This window comes from Vigna umbellata, chromosome 4 (assembly GCF_029865625.1).
Source record: "Vigna umbellata cultivar VRB3 chromosome 4, Vumbellata_1.0, whole genome shotgun sequence".
Lineage (NCBI taxonomy): Eukaryota > Viridiplantae > Streptophyta > Magnoliopsida > Fabales > Fabaceae > Vigna > Vigna umbellata.
In genome coordinates, this window is record NC_142168.1 from 23,676,838 (window position 1) to 23,688,874 (window position 12,037).

General features: G+C 34.4%; 1 protein-coding gene across 2 annotated transcripts in view; it reads right to left on the reverse strand.

Moving 5' to 3' along the window:
• Positions 1-349: 349 nt before the first annotated feature.
• Positions 350-12,037, reverse strand: part of LOC148199641 (two pore calcium channel protein 1B-like) — a 33,031-nt gene continuing 21,343 nt past the window's right edge. For both annotated transcript variants that reach the window (XM_088113825.1, XM_088113826.1), the window contains 8 exons: positions 7,011-7,179; positions 6,806-6,870; positions 6,416-6,506; positions 4,595-4,681; positions 3,691-3,768; positions 2,404-2,441; positions 1,519-1,627; positions 350-749 (listed from right to left, as the gene is read on the reverse strand). In XM_088113825.1, the coding sequence (XP_087969951.1) occupies positions 1,534-1,627; positions 2,404-2,441; positions 3,691-3,768; positions 4,595-4,681; positions 6,416-6,506; positions 6,806-6,870; positions 7,011-7,179 (622 nt within the window). In that variant the 3' untranslated portion in view covers positions 350-749; positions 1,519-1,533. The remainder of the gene's footprint in view (positions 750-1,518; positions 1,628-2,403; positions 2,442-3,690; positions 3,769-4,594; positions 4,682-6,415; positions 6,507-6,805; positions 6,871-7,010; positions 7,180-12,037) is intronic.

Consider the following 12,037-nt stretch of genomic DNA (forward strand, 5'->3'; position numbering starts at 1 on the left):
TTAGTAAAGTACTCCATTTTGGTACTTTAACAATAAAAAAATGAATGTCAATAATATGAAATATTATAGAAAAACTTAAATATTCCATTTTAATTAATTACACATACATTGTATTGCATGAAACTTGAGATAAGGTTTGACATGTAGCTGAAGGAGTTTTCATTCGCAAACAAGCATTCTAAGACTCAAATCCTGTGCTGTTTTTTTTCTTCTGAGAACACACGGATTAACTTTTGCATGTGCGCAAACGCGTAAGGTGATGAAAAAGGGAAAAATGTCTGCATTTTAAAATTTCAACGAACATTGAAATAAACAAGCACTTACTTTCTCACTCTAAAAAGGTCAAATCTAATCCAAGCACACGCTGTACTATTTTCTTGAACGGTTAAATACAAGTTTGCAATCCTACTAAACCTGTATTAATATTACAAATACAAAAATCAAAGGCAGGTAGATTAAATTAAAAAATAAAAGGTTGCCATATAAGACAGATATCTAGCCCGTTGGAACATAGCATCTGGCTACATTATGATTTAGTCCTATTCAGCACACTTTAGCACATGCTCATTAACAAATTGTTCAAGTACCTTTTCCACCAATCAGGGAAAATCAAGTTCTACCTTACCTACAAATTACTGCACGTTTGCAATTCTTTCTATCTTCGTCCGTGCTTTCTGGTTCTATCGTAGAGTACAGCAATGATATAAAACACATGAAAGATCAGAATGAGGTGCGCTTCTTTGTATATTCTGTATCAATAAATATCACATGAGTCCAAAGATCAAATTCACCTGAATATTTTAGTACCAAAAGTAAAAGTTAAAGATTACAGATTCACATTTATGTAAGCTACTGTAGTTATCAACAATTGAGTTGATATTGGGAGTATCAACAAAATCATAGGATTCTCCGCATAAAATGAGCAACTATTTGGACGTATAACTTGAGATTGGTTTTGATGTTATGACAACATTTTCCGTGACTATGGTAGATGTTGTATATATATGAAGGACTAATTACTATATTTAATCAATAACAAAGGCGTGTTGTGCGTCTTGCAATCTTAAACACAGATGTTTTTTCAATCTTTGTTCTTTCCTTTATTTTACTCTATTGTTTTACCCCAACCGTGAAGGACACCGTCAACATCTAAATCCGTAAACATGATCACACTCACAAATAGCACACGTGGCAGCTTTCTTGCTTCACCTAAAATCATACGTTTTGTAAACTCCATGCATGTTGCAGTATATACTTCAGCAGTTCAGCTTGGAAAACATTTTAAAAGTTTGTTTTAATAAAAAAGAGAAACCAAGAGAGGATAATTTAGTATTACGGAGAGGCAAAATACAATATAAAATTGCATAGAAGAACCAGAAAACATAAAGGAATGCTCCAAAAAGAACAAAAATACGTACACTCAATTGGAGGATAATCTACTAGAGGCTAATAATGAACTATTCCAAGCAAATGAAATACTGAAATCTCAAAGTATTTTGTGAAGTTTAATTTTTTTACCAGTGACAGATTTTATCAAGTTGCTGTATTGGAAGGCTGATTTTGGCACAACTCGGCACTCAACATATGATGAAGAAGAGTATCAACCCTCTGGCTTCGTGTTTTAGTGCTGCAGCAATAATGTTAAGAGTATAAGATCACCATCAATATACCTTCAAATAACATCTGCTTCTAAGTTCAATTAGTCTTTTACAAGGTATTAGATCGTGATTAAGTGGTAAGAAATTCAATCATTATCGTTTCATTCCTCAAAATTAACTAAATTTAAGCATAAGGTATAATGAGCCTGTGTATATATACATTTCAAGCCAAAGGGATTTTGTTTCAGGAAGCATGTTTTGAATATGAAACTATTCTCATGCCTTCATCTTACAACTTAGAGCGTTTAGGATGAGTTGGTTCAATACACGTAAAGATCTAATTTCGAGGTCTAGGATTCCCACATTGGAAGTATGGAATTCTAGTGGGGTATAAGGCCCTGAGCTCTCAAACTACAAAAGGTAGCTTTTGTTTTGTAGTTATTCCAAGGTTTTTATCAATTGGTATCAAAATCTTTCATCACGTCTCAGAGCTAAAAACAAGAGGCACAAATGATGACATCGGATTAGCAGGGTTCACTCAGGGCTAGTCAAAGGTCAAGCGCACTGCTAGCCTGCCTCGGGATCAGGGAAGTGTAGTCTGGTGGGTAGTTAGGATCCAATTACAACGTATGGGACATAGAGTCGCATGGAATTATAGGATTCTAGTATGGGCTTTATAAGACCTTGGATTCTCCAACTACAATAACTAGCTTTTGTGGTGTCGTTCTCCCAGAATTCTTATTAATATAAAAGAGCATCTTATTTTGTGCTTTGAATCCACAAAAAAATTGAAAGCTATACATACCCAATAGACCGTTTTCGGTATTTATCTCCTTCAACATCCTGTATATAGATGAAAAATATACAACAATCAGTAACTGATGAAAAACACCAATTAGTAATTCGATAAAATATAATACTAAACACAGAAATCACATACAATACAGCAGTATACTTGCTGTCTTAAAGACAAAAGTCTCCTGCAAATAGTGCCTCACCCACAAACAGCAAATAACAACATACTTTTATTATTAAGATACAATCCTAGTGAATAATAGCCATCGGTTATTTTCTCCCAATAACTACCATCATTTAGTTTCTAAGAGAATACAGAATCACCAATACAAAATGAGTTATTTCCTGTCATACTCAAAATAATAATTATATCAATCAATCAGTGGATCGTTACTAAACTTTGGTTCTCAAATCCCATCAGAAAGAGAACAAAATCATGTAGAAATCGAAAGCCACTTTTACATTCAATAAGAGACGTTACAAAGTTATCTATGGAGCTGTGAAAGTTTGTAATGCGGACGTTTACTTCAGAATCAAGTAATAAGCAACTCCCAAAGTGAGGGTAAATAAAAACTGGAAAAAGATGGATAAATACCCAACATAGTTTCAACATCCATCTAACCCTCCAATTTTATTATTTTTTAAGTGACTAAAAACACTAAGAAACAAAAACCTGAAAAAATAATAAATATAAAAACTTAAAGTGAGTATTGCTGGGGTGCTTTGATAAAATGAGGGGTCTATGTATTTTTTATTATTATCACTCATAAAAATGTGTTAGGTTCATATCAAGTTTCAATGATACCCATTACGCACTAAAATTAGTAAAACATCTACTACACAGATGCATTGATAAAATTAGGATAATGATTGTCGCATACAGTAGGGCGTGTGGATAATTACGGCTATTAAAAAAAAAAGTTGCAGGGAGACTTTGTTTTCATGTGGCAGACAGAGGAGTCTGTGATCGAGTGAGTACCATTACTTATTAGCATTGGAATTATTTGTGATCAGAAATAACAATGCCAAATAAGTTTGTTTGCCATTTTCCAGAAGCAGTAACTAATAAGTAGTAGCCAACCACTGATTTAAAATAACAGAATGGCAAAAGTTGCATTATTTGTTTGCAATCATTGCATTTGATATGAATCACTCTACAAAATTTGGTGCAGCTGTTTACAATTTATCGTTTAACTGAAATACTTATCATTTATTAGTCAACACTTAAACACAACTGCTTAAAAGACTTAGCCATTTATAATTCCTTATTGGTAAGAGTTCACTGTTAAATACAAACCTTGTCCGTTCCTTCAGAACTTTCCGAAGACTCAAGATCCATTTCAGCAAAGAATGCCTCCAAGACAAAAGCAATAACCTGAAATGCAGGGAAGGAAAAATCATTTCCAACTTATTAAGCATAAATAATGTGTTAATATGCTACAATTTAAGCAATGGTATTTCCTTTAATTAATCATAATAATATTAACAGTTTTTAGTTTGACTTAGACTCTATGATGGATACGATACACGTCATATACACTTATTTTAAAAATAAGATGTGACAAATACATATTTAAAAATAAATAAAATCTTCAAACATGATAAATATATAATTTCAATCCTGAGATCCAAATTAAATCACAATTCTTAGATATTGCCAAAATAAAAATTATAAATCTTCGTTACTATAAAAATATTTGAGCTTCATAACTTTGGATACTTCATAAAAACGTAAGTATCCTAGAGTATCGTCACATATATATTGGAGACGGATATGGATACATTACACTAATTGAAGTATAACCACATAAGAGTTAAGACCTAACTCAATTCTAAAGGTAAACTCTTGTGATGAGGAGTGCCTAGATCAATACCAAGAAAGTCATGGTTGATTTTTGAAATGATGAGATGGCCTAACATAAGATCTATGATATGTCATCCTCAGCCTAACTCAATTCTAAAGACTATCTCATGCAATAAGGGTTGTCTAAAGCCTCATTGGTCAAATTTATAGTTAATCTGTGATCTCAACAAAAAATGACTCCTTGTTAATGCTTTCTGTTAAATAAACTATTGTAAAGAATTTCAATTGTGCATGTCCATACGAGAAACATTGTAACTTCTCAATGTTCTCATTCCTGGATATAATTCGTATTCCATAAAACTGACAAGGTATCAGATAAGGACAGAGTAAACCATACCAAGTTCAAAAGCAGCAAAACAGTAACTAAGTAGAAGCTAATGAAGTACAAATAAGTCCACGCAGTCCCAGTTAGTTCCGTGTAACTCTGAAATAGAAAACCAAAGAACCTATCCGTTAGGAAAATATGGAAATTATAATTTCAGAATACCAAAGATGAAGATATCACACAATAATTGATTAACAAAACCAACAGATATGACATAACTCATGCAGGAAGTAATCTGTGCATATTTTGGATTATTGTTCATTACAATAAGTGTTCTACAAACAACCAAGAATTGAAACGAATTATGCACAAAATGCTTGCTACTTATAATATTATTCAATTAATCTTTACTTGATCATTAGGTTTCTTCAACAAAGATGGGATATGGCCGTTGACTGAAGTCTACAAAGGGACCTACTGTCTAACAAAAGGACAAGTCTGGAATTCCTAGACAACGCCTTTTATTACCATGTTAGCATGAAAGATAAATGAATCCATAAATTTGTAAAACACCACAACTTCAAAAAATATATACAACGGGAGGGAACTGACAGCATTTACCCAGATACCCGATTATAGTCCCTAGGGATAGAAAATGGATAAATAATTTTAATTCAGGTTATAACATTATAGATTGAAATAATCCATTTATCCATTTTGAAATATTAAAAATTCAATTGAAAAATTGAATCTACCATGACCTATTTGATATAAATCTATACATTTAGAATTTTTTCAAGGATGATAACCAGTGGATCCCCAAAAATAATACTACCTTTGGTTCTATATATAAGAAACAAATACCTAATTCATCATCACTAGAAAAAAGTAGTTAAATTGGTTGGTTTTATTAATAATTTCTTAAATTTAAATTTTATTTCAAAAATGCACGTAGAATTAAATGGCTCAAGGGATGGTCATATTTAATGACAATTCAATTAATTATTTATCAATCGATAGGAATGCCATTACATTAATGAAAAATAAACGCAGCCACTTTAATGATTAATGAGTTGATATCTCATTGATATAATTTCACAATAATGTAAGGGCATAAAATGAAATTAACAATTAATGCATTTGAAATTAATCATGTCTTTTTAAATTTATTTTGTAAAATAATTGAAACAATGTTTTAAAATATATTTTTTGGAAATTTTACAAATAAATCAAGATTTAAATATGAAAAAATTAGATTGAGTTCGTTTCATCCATTAAGTATTGATCAAATCATCCATTAGAATTTTGAATTAATAAACAAATCATTAACTATAGGTAAAGTTGAATAGATAGATGGATTCAATCTAATTTTTTATGGTAATCAATGAATTATATGCATTTACCTATGGATGGATTGATTTGTGAGAGTCACCCTTAATACTATGTACAGAGTGGTCTAAGATATGTCGTAAACTGGAATATATAAATGTATGTGTGTGTTCACAAGTACTATAGTTAGCATATCAAGTTTCTCTCATATAGCCAGCTTACATTGGATAATGTTAGTAGGATATTAAGTTTACTGATAGAAGCTGTTAGAACATTATAGAGATTTTTCTGAAATTATTTCTATAGGGCTAGAGGTCTATATATATAAATAAAGGGTGATGTATTATTTCAAATTTAATCAAGTCGTAAAGACTTTGTTCTTGTATTTTTAGTAAAATACTACTGGGACCAGAAATTTAATCAAGGCAAATCGTTATAAAACAAATAAATATATGTCACTTGCCAACGTTGGCTAGCCTGCAATAACTATTAGTCTAATTACATAATCAAGAACCAACAGATCACAGTGTAAGTCAAAAAGCATATACGTGACAGCATACATACCGTCATCACTTCATCCCAGGTTGCCGTGACAAGAAAATTGAAAAGTGTCACTATTCCATTAGGGTAATCATTGAAATTGAAAACCAAATAGCTATTTTCTGTCAAGAATGACACTCCAAGAACATTCATTTAACCTAGCAGTTATTCCATTTGTTCACAGCAAGCGATTATTCCATTTAAGAAGCAACATAAATACTAGTGTTAAATTCAGCCCTGGATGTTGACCAAATGCAACCATTCCCCCCAAAGGAAAAATGTCATATTTAGTGAGCACAATGAAGCTACACGGGCTTAAAATTTGTGTGGGTGCGAAGAAAGATATTATTATTACCAGATCCGATCAACCATTAAAAGCTACAGGAAACAATTTTATAGATGATAAAAGGATACTCATTTTCAGCAAGAGCTGTTGATTCCAATTCCGGGTTTCCAGCATTAACAATTCCACCAAAAATCTGCAGAAACAAAGATAGAACAGGAGTAATTTTATTAGAAAAAAAATGAATTACATTAGTACAGAAAAGCAAAATAAATCCTTAATTTAACATGTAAATATATGTAGAAAATTATCAATCACTACTAGCATTTTACTCACCTGAACACCAAGCGAACAATAAATGCATAAGACACAAAATATGATCCCTAGGTATGGCATCAAACTTGGTATGAGAGTCAAGAAAGTTGCTACAAAGGCTCGGTATCTCTTGACATGCATTAGGAGTCTTATTAATCTCAACATTCTTGCAAGAAGAAGGTAACGAATCCTGTAAAGGAACGGGCAAAGCAATGGGTAATAGCATCTTCAAATAAACGCTACAAAACCAATGGACAAATATTATTGGCACAACTTCCCATCTTCAAATGAATATACTATTTTTTAGACATGGTAGTAACGAAAATGGTTGTTGTATCAAACTTCATTTTTCTTTAATTCTATTTTTAACCAAGAATGCTACATCCCTTTTTGAATAAAATGAAATTAGATCTACCACACCATAATACGTACATTAACGTTGGCACCTATTACATATTAACCATAGATAACCTTTCGTTCTTTTAGATAAGCACAAATAATAATAATCCAGTGAGAAATCGAAAGTAAAATTGGATAACTAAATAGAACCTAAAAGTACTGCATCTTTCCCAAGGGAAAATAATTAATAATGACAGGGTTTAAGTTTTAGGGAGAGAGTTTCTGTGACTATGATAATGAAGGTAACGTAAACACCAACATAATTAGAATTGAGAATAGATTATGCAGCTTAACTCAAACCCACAAGTTTACTGCTCAACTTATATAAGGGCTACTTTGTCTAAATAAATGTGCAGCAGATGTGGAATCCTAATAAGACTCCACACTGGAGATTTTGAATGTGAAGTTTGAAAACAATAAATCTCTGGATGGCCCAGCATTAGGAATAGGATATATTGGGAAAGTACCACTTATAATTCCAGGGCATTATTATTGCAAATGTTGGTTGCTGTTAGGAAAACAGTAAATCCAAGTGCCACTTTTTCATTAATCGATTGCACTAACTGGCATGTAGTCATCCAGTGTTACGTATCTAATAGATTGTTATCAGTGGTTTCTGCAGTGGCTGGTGGCTTGGTTCAGGTGGGATGGCTTCAATGGAGTAGGGGTGCACAATGAAGGTAAGTCAAAGGACGAAATAAGACCTGGAAAATGAATCCCTGACATGCTCACCGGAGAGGTTGGGCACCAAGAATTACTAAGAAATGAAGGCTGACGCAGAAAAAGCTGAAGAGACCCCCAAATTAGAAGATCTCTATACCAAGTTCAAAGGAAAAATCTAGAATCTTATTTTTGGATAGTCTGTTGTAATTTTTTCAATAATCACGTTACTATTATAGAATATTCAATGGCTTTGGTAATGAATACGGTCAGACAAGCGCACTGCCACCTTTAATGGCATTTCCCTTCCCAATCACGTTTTTTCACATCTACAAGACTCAAACCTAAAACCTTGTTTAAGGGATCAAGTTCAATACCTTCTTGCAAACCAACTAAGCCTTATAATTAATTTCCCACAATACAGCCAATCTGTTGGAATAAATCTATATATCTTAAGTATATCTCCAAATAAGAAAATATGGTTGCAAATCAAATAAGTATGATTAAATGGAAAACCATAAATTCATAATAGCTCAAAATACAACCATGATAAAAATAAAAAATAGAAATTTTTCAAAAAGATAATTCCTCCAAGATTAAATGTTTAAACATAATGTTCACACTATTTGGCCAGTGGATATTAGATAATGCACAAAATTCAGCTTTATACGTTTTGTATGGTTTTAAACAACTAACAGAGAGGTTTAAAGCATCAACTTAGTAAACGCAAAGCTCCATGTATAATATCTCTCCAACATTTGTCAATAACTCTAATATTTTGAATATCATAGATGAGAAGACAATACACCATTACTATGGCTGAAGGACTGCTCGGTGAAATAAATCCCAAAAAGTGCAACATTAAGCATTATGTTTCATACAGTAATTTTGGAATTATGAACCAAAAACAGAAATCTAAAACATTTGAATATTCATAGTCAAAGTGATAGCGTGAGATAGGATGACAAACAGTAGGATGGTGATGTGAGAGTTTTAGAGTGGCAGAAAAGGAATGAGATATGCAGAATTAAGAATAGCAGTGAGAGTGCAAAATAAGAGAACTGAGCAATTCTCATTAGAAGCAGTGTTGCCTTATATAGGCTTGTACAGAAGTATAACAAAAACAACTAACATAACAAAGTTTTTGGATTATACACAATACTCCTCCTTAATCCAAACTTTTCAAACTTCTAACACCAACAAGGCTTCTCAAACTTTCAAATCTGCTTTGTCTCAAAGCCTTGGTGAAGATATCTGCAATTTGCTCTTCAGTGGGGCAATACTTCAATTCCAATTTACCTTTGCTAACATGATCTCTTAAGTAATGAAATTTGGTCTCTATGTGCTTGCTTTTGCCATGAGAGACTGAATTCTTTGAGAGATTGATAGCCGATTTGTTGTCCACAAGAAGTTGTACTGGTTTCTTGTATTCAATCTACAACTCATAGAGGATAGCCTCCAGCCAAGCACTCTGGCACACAATTTCAGCTGAGGCAATATACTCTGCTTCACACGAGGAGAGGGCAACAACGCTCTACTTTCTTGAACACCAGGATATTGATGCTCCTCCATACTTAAACAGATAGCCATGCGTGCTTTTTCTCTCCACTTGATCACCACACCAGTCCGAGTCACTCCAGGCCTCTAAGACTTTCTCCATGCTACCAGATCCTTTAGGAAAAAACAATCCAAAATCTGTTGTTGTTTTCAAGTATCGCAGGATGTGCTTGGCAGTGGTGAGGTGTGTGTCTGGGATCACTCATGAATCTACTCACCAACCCAACTGCAAATTTTATGTCTGGTCTGCTATTACATAAGAATCTGAGTGATCCTACAATTTGTTTGAATAGAGTTGCGTCTACCTTCTCTTCTTCTTCCAACTTGGACAACTTCAAGTTTTCCATAATAGGAACTGAGGTTCCGTTGCAGTTTAGCATGTTAAATCTCTTCAAAATCTCATTGATATATCTCTTTTGATGAATCAGGATTCCGACTTCATTCTAAACAAATTCCAGACCGAGGAAATAAGTCAAATAGCCAAGATTTGTCATATCGTATTCCTCTTTCATTCGTTTCTTGAATTTTGCGATTTCCTCCTCAAAATCTCCAGTTACAAGGAGGTCGTCAACATATAAGCATATCAGTAAGGTGCCTTGCTGTTTGGGTGATTTTACATATACCCCAAATTCAACTAGACACTTCCGAAATCCCATTCTGAGAAGCAATGCATTTATGTGATTGTTCCATGCCCGGGGTGCCTGCCTGAGTCCATACAAGGCCTTGTATAGCCTATACACTTTCTGTTCTTCACCTTTCTTCACAAAACCAGGTGGCTGTCTGACAAAAACTTCTTCCTCCAATGGTCCATTCAAGAAAGCTGATTTGACATCCATTTGGTGGATCTTCCAGCTTCTCAAGTTTGCCACTGCAACAACCAGTCTTACAGTTTCCAGACGAGCAATCGGTGCAAAGACATCAGTAAAGTCTATTCCCGGTTTCTACAAGAAACCCTTTGCCACCAACCTAGCCTTCAACTTTGCAATGCTTCCATCGGGTTTATACTTAGTCTTGAACACCCACTTGACTTCAATGGCCCGTTTATTCTATGGAAGTTCTACCATTTCCCAAGTCCGATTTTTTTCTATAGCTTTCAATTCCTCCATCATGGCCTCCTTCCACTCTTTCACGTTGATAGCTTGTTCCCAAGAGAGAGACTCAGCATCAACAAGATAGGCGAAGTGAATAAGTTCACCTGAGTCTACAACTTCACTGTCAGCGAAGATCTCATGATCTACAAGCCTTGAGGAGGGAAACCTTACTCGTTGAGATCTTCTGCTGTTGTTCTCTGACCTTGCATCAGCTTGTTCGACTTCATCAGACTTCTTCTCATCCACATAGCTAGACACCACAAAACTTGGCTTCACCACAACTTCTGTTTTATTCCAGTCAAACGTGGCAGTTTCATCAACCAGCACATCTCTGCTAATAACTATGTGATTCTTCTCAGGATCATACAATCTGTACCCACCAGTTGGATGGTAGCCAACCAGAATCAAAACTTCACTTTTATCGTCCAATTTCTTCCTCTTTTCATTTGGCACGTGCTTGTAGCAAACTGATCCGAAGACCCTCAGGTGACTTGCCGATGGTTTGAATCCTGTCCAAGCTTCTTCAAGTGTTGTGCCTTCCAGAGCTCTTGTTGGACTCCTGTTGAGTAGATAAGCTGCAGTGGAGACAACTTCTCCCCATAGAAAACGTGACAGATTCTTCCCTTTGATCATGCATCTCGTCATATCCAACAAAGTTTTGTTTCTCCTCTCAGCAAGACCACTATGCTGAGGTGTATATGGAGCTATCACTTCGTGCACAATTCCCTTGTCCTGACAGAATTCATTCATCTCCCTCGAGTTGAATTCTCCACCACCATCTGTTCTGAATGTCTTGATCTTCAGTGTCATTTGTCTCTCCACCATGGCACAAAATTTAAGGAAATATGAGTAAACTTCCTTCTTTTCTTTAAGCAAGTAAACCCACATTTTTCTAATGTATTCATCGACAAAGAGAAGGAAATATTTGTTACCTCCAAGTGTTTGCACATCAATCGGTCCACACACATCAGAACAGACCACTTCTAGAGGCTGCTTGGCCCTTTTATTCACAACTTTCCTGAATTCTTTTCTGGGTTGTTTCCCTACAGCACATCCTTCGCAGATCTTGTTCAGTGTAACAATCGTGGGAACGCCTTTCACCAAATCTTTATCCTTCAATTGACTTAAACTCCTGAAATTTAAATGCCCATAGCGATAATGCCATAGCCACTCTTCTTCTCCAGCACCTGTTCCAGCCAAACACTGAACCTCTGTTGCATTTAAATTTACCTTGAAGGTTCGGTTTCGAGAAAGGGGGGCCTTGAGCACCAGCCTCTGTTTTTCATCAAACACTTCAATGTGTTTTTGTTGCATTGTCATAGTGTACCCCTTCTCCAGAAG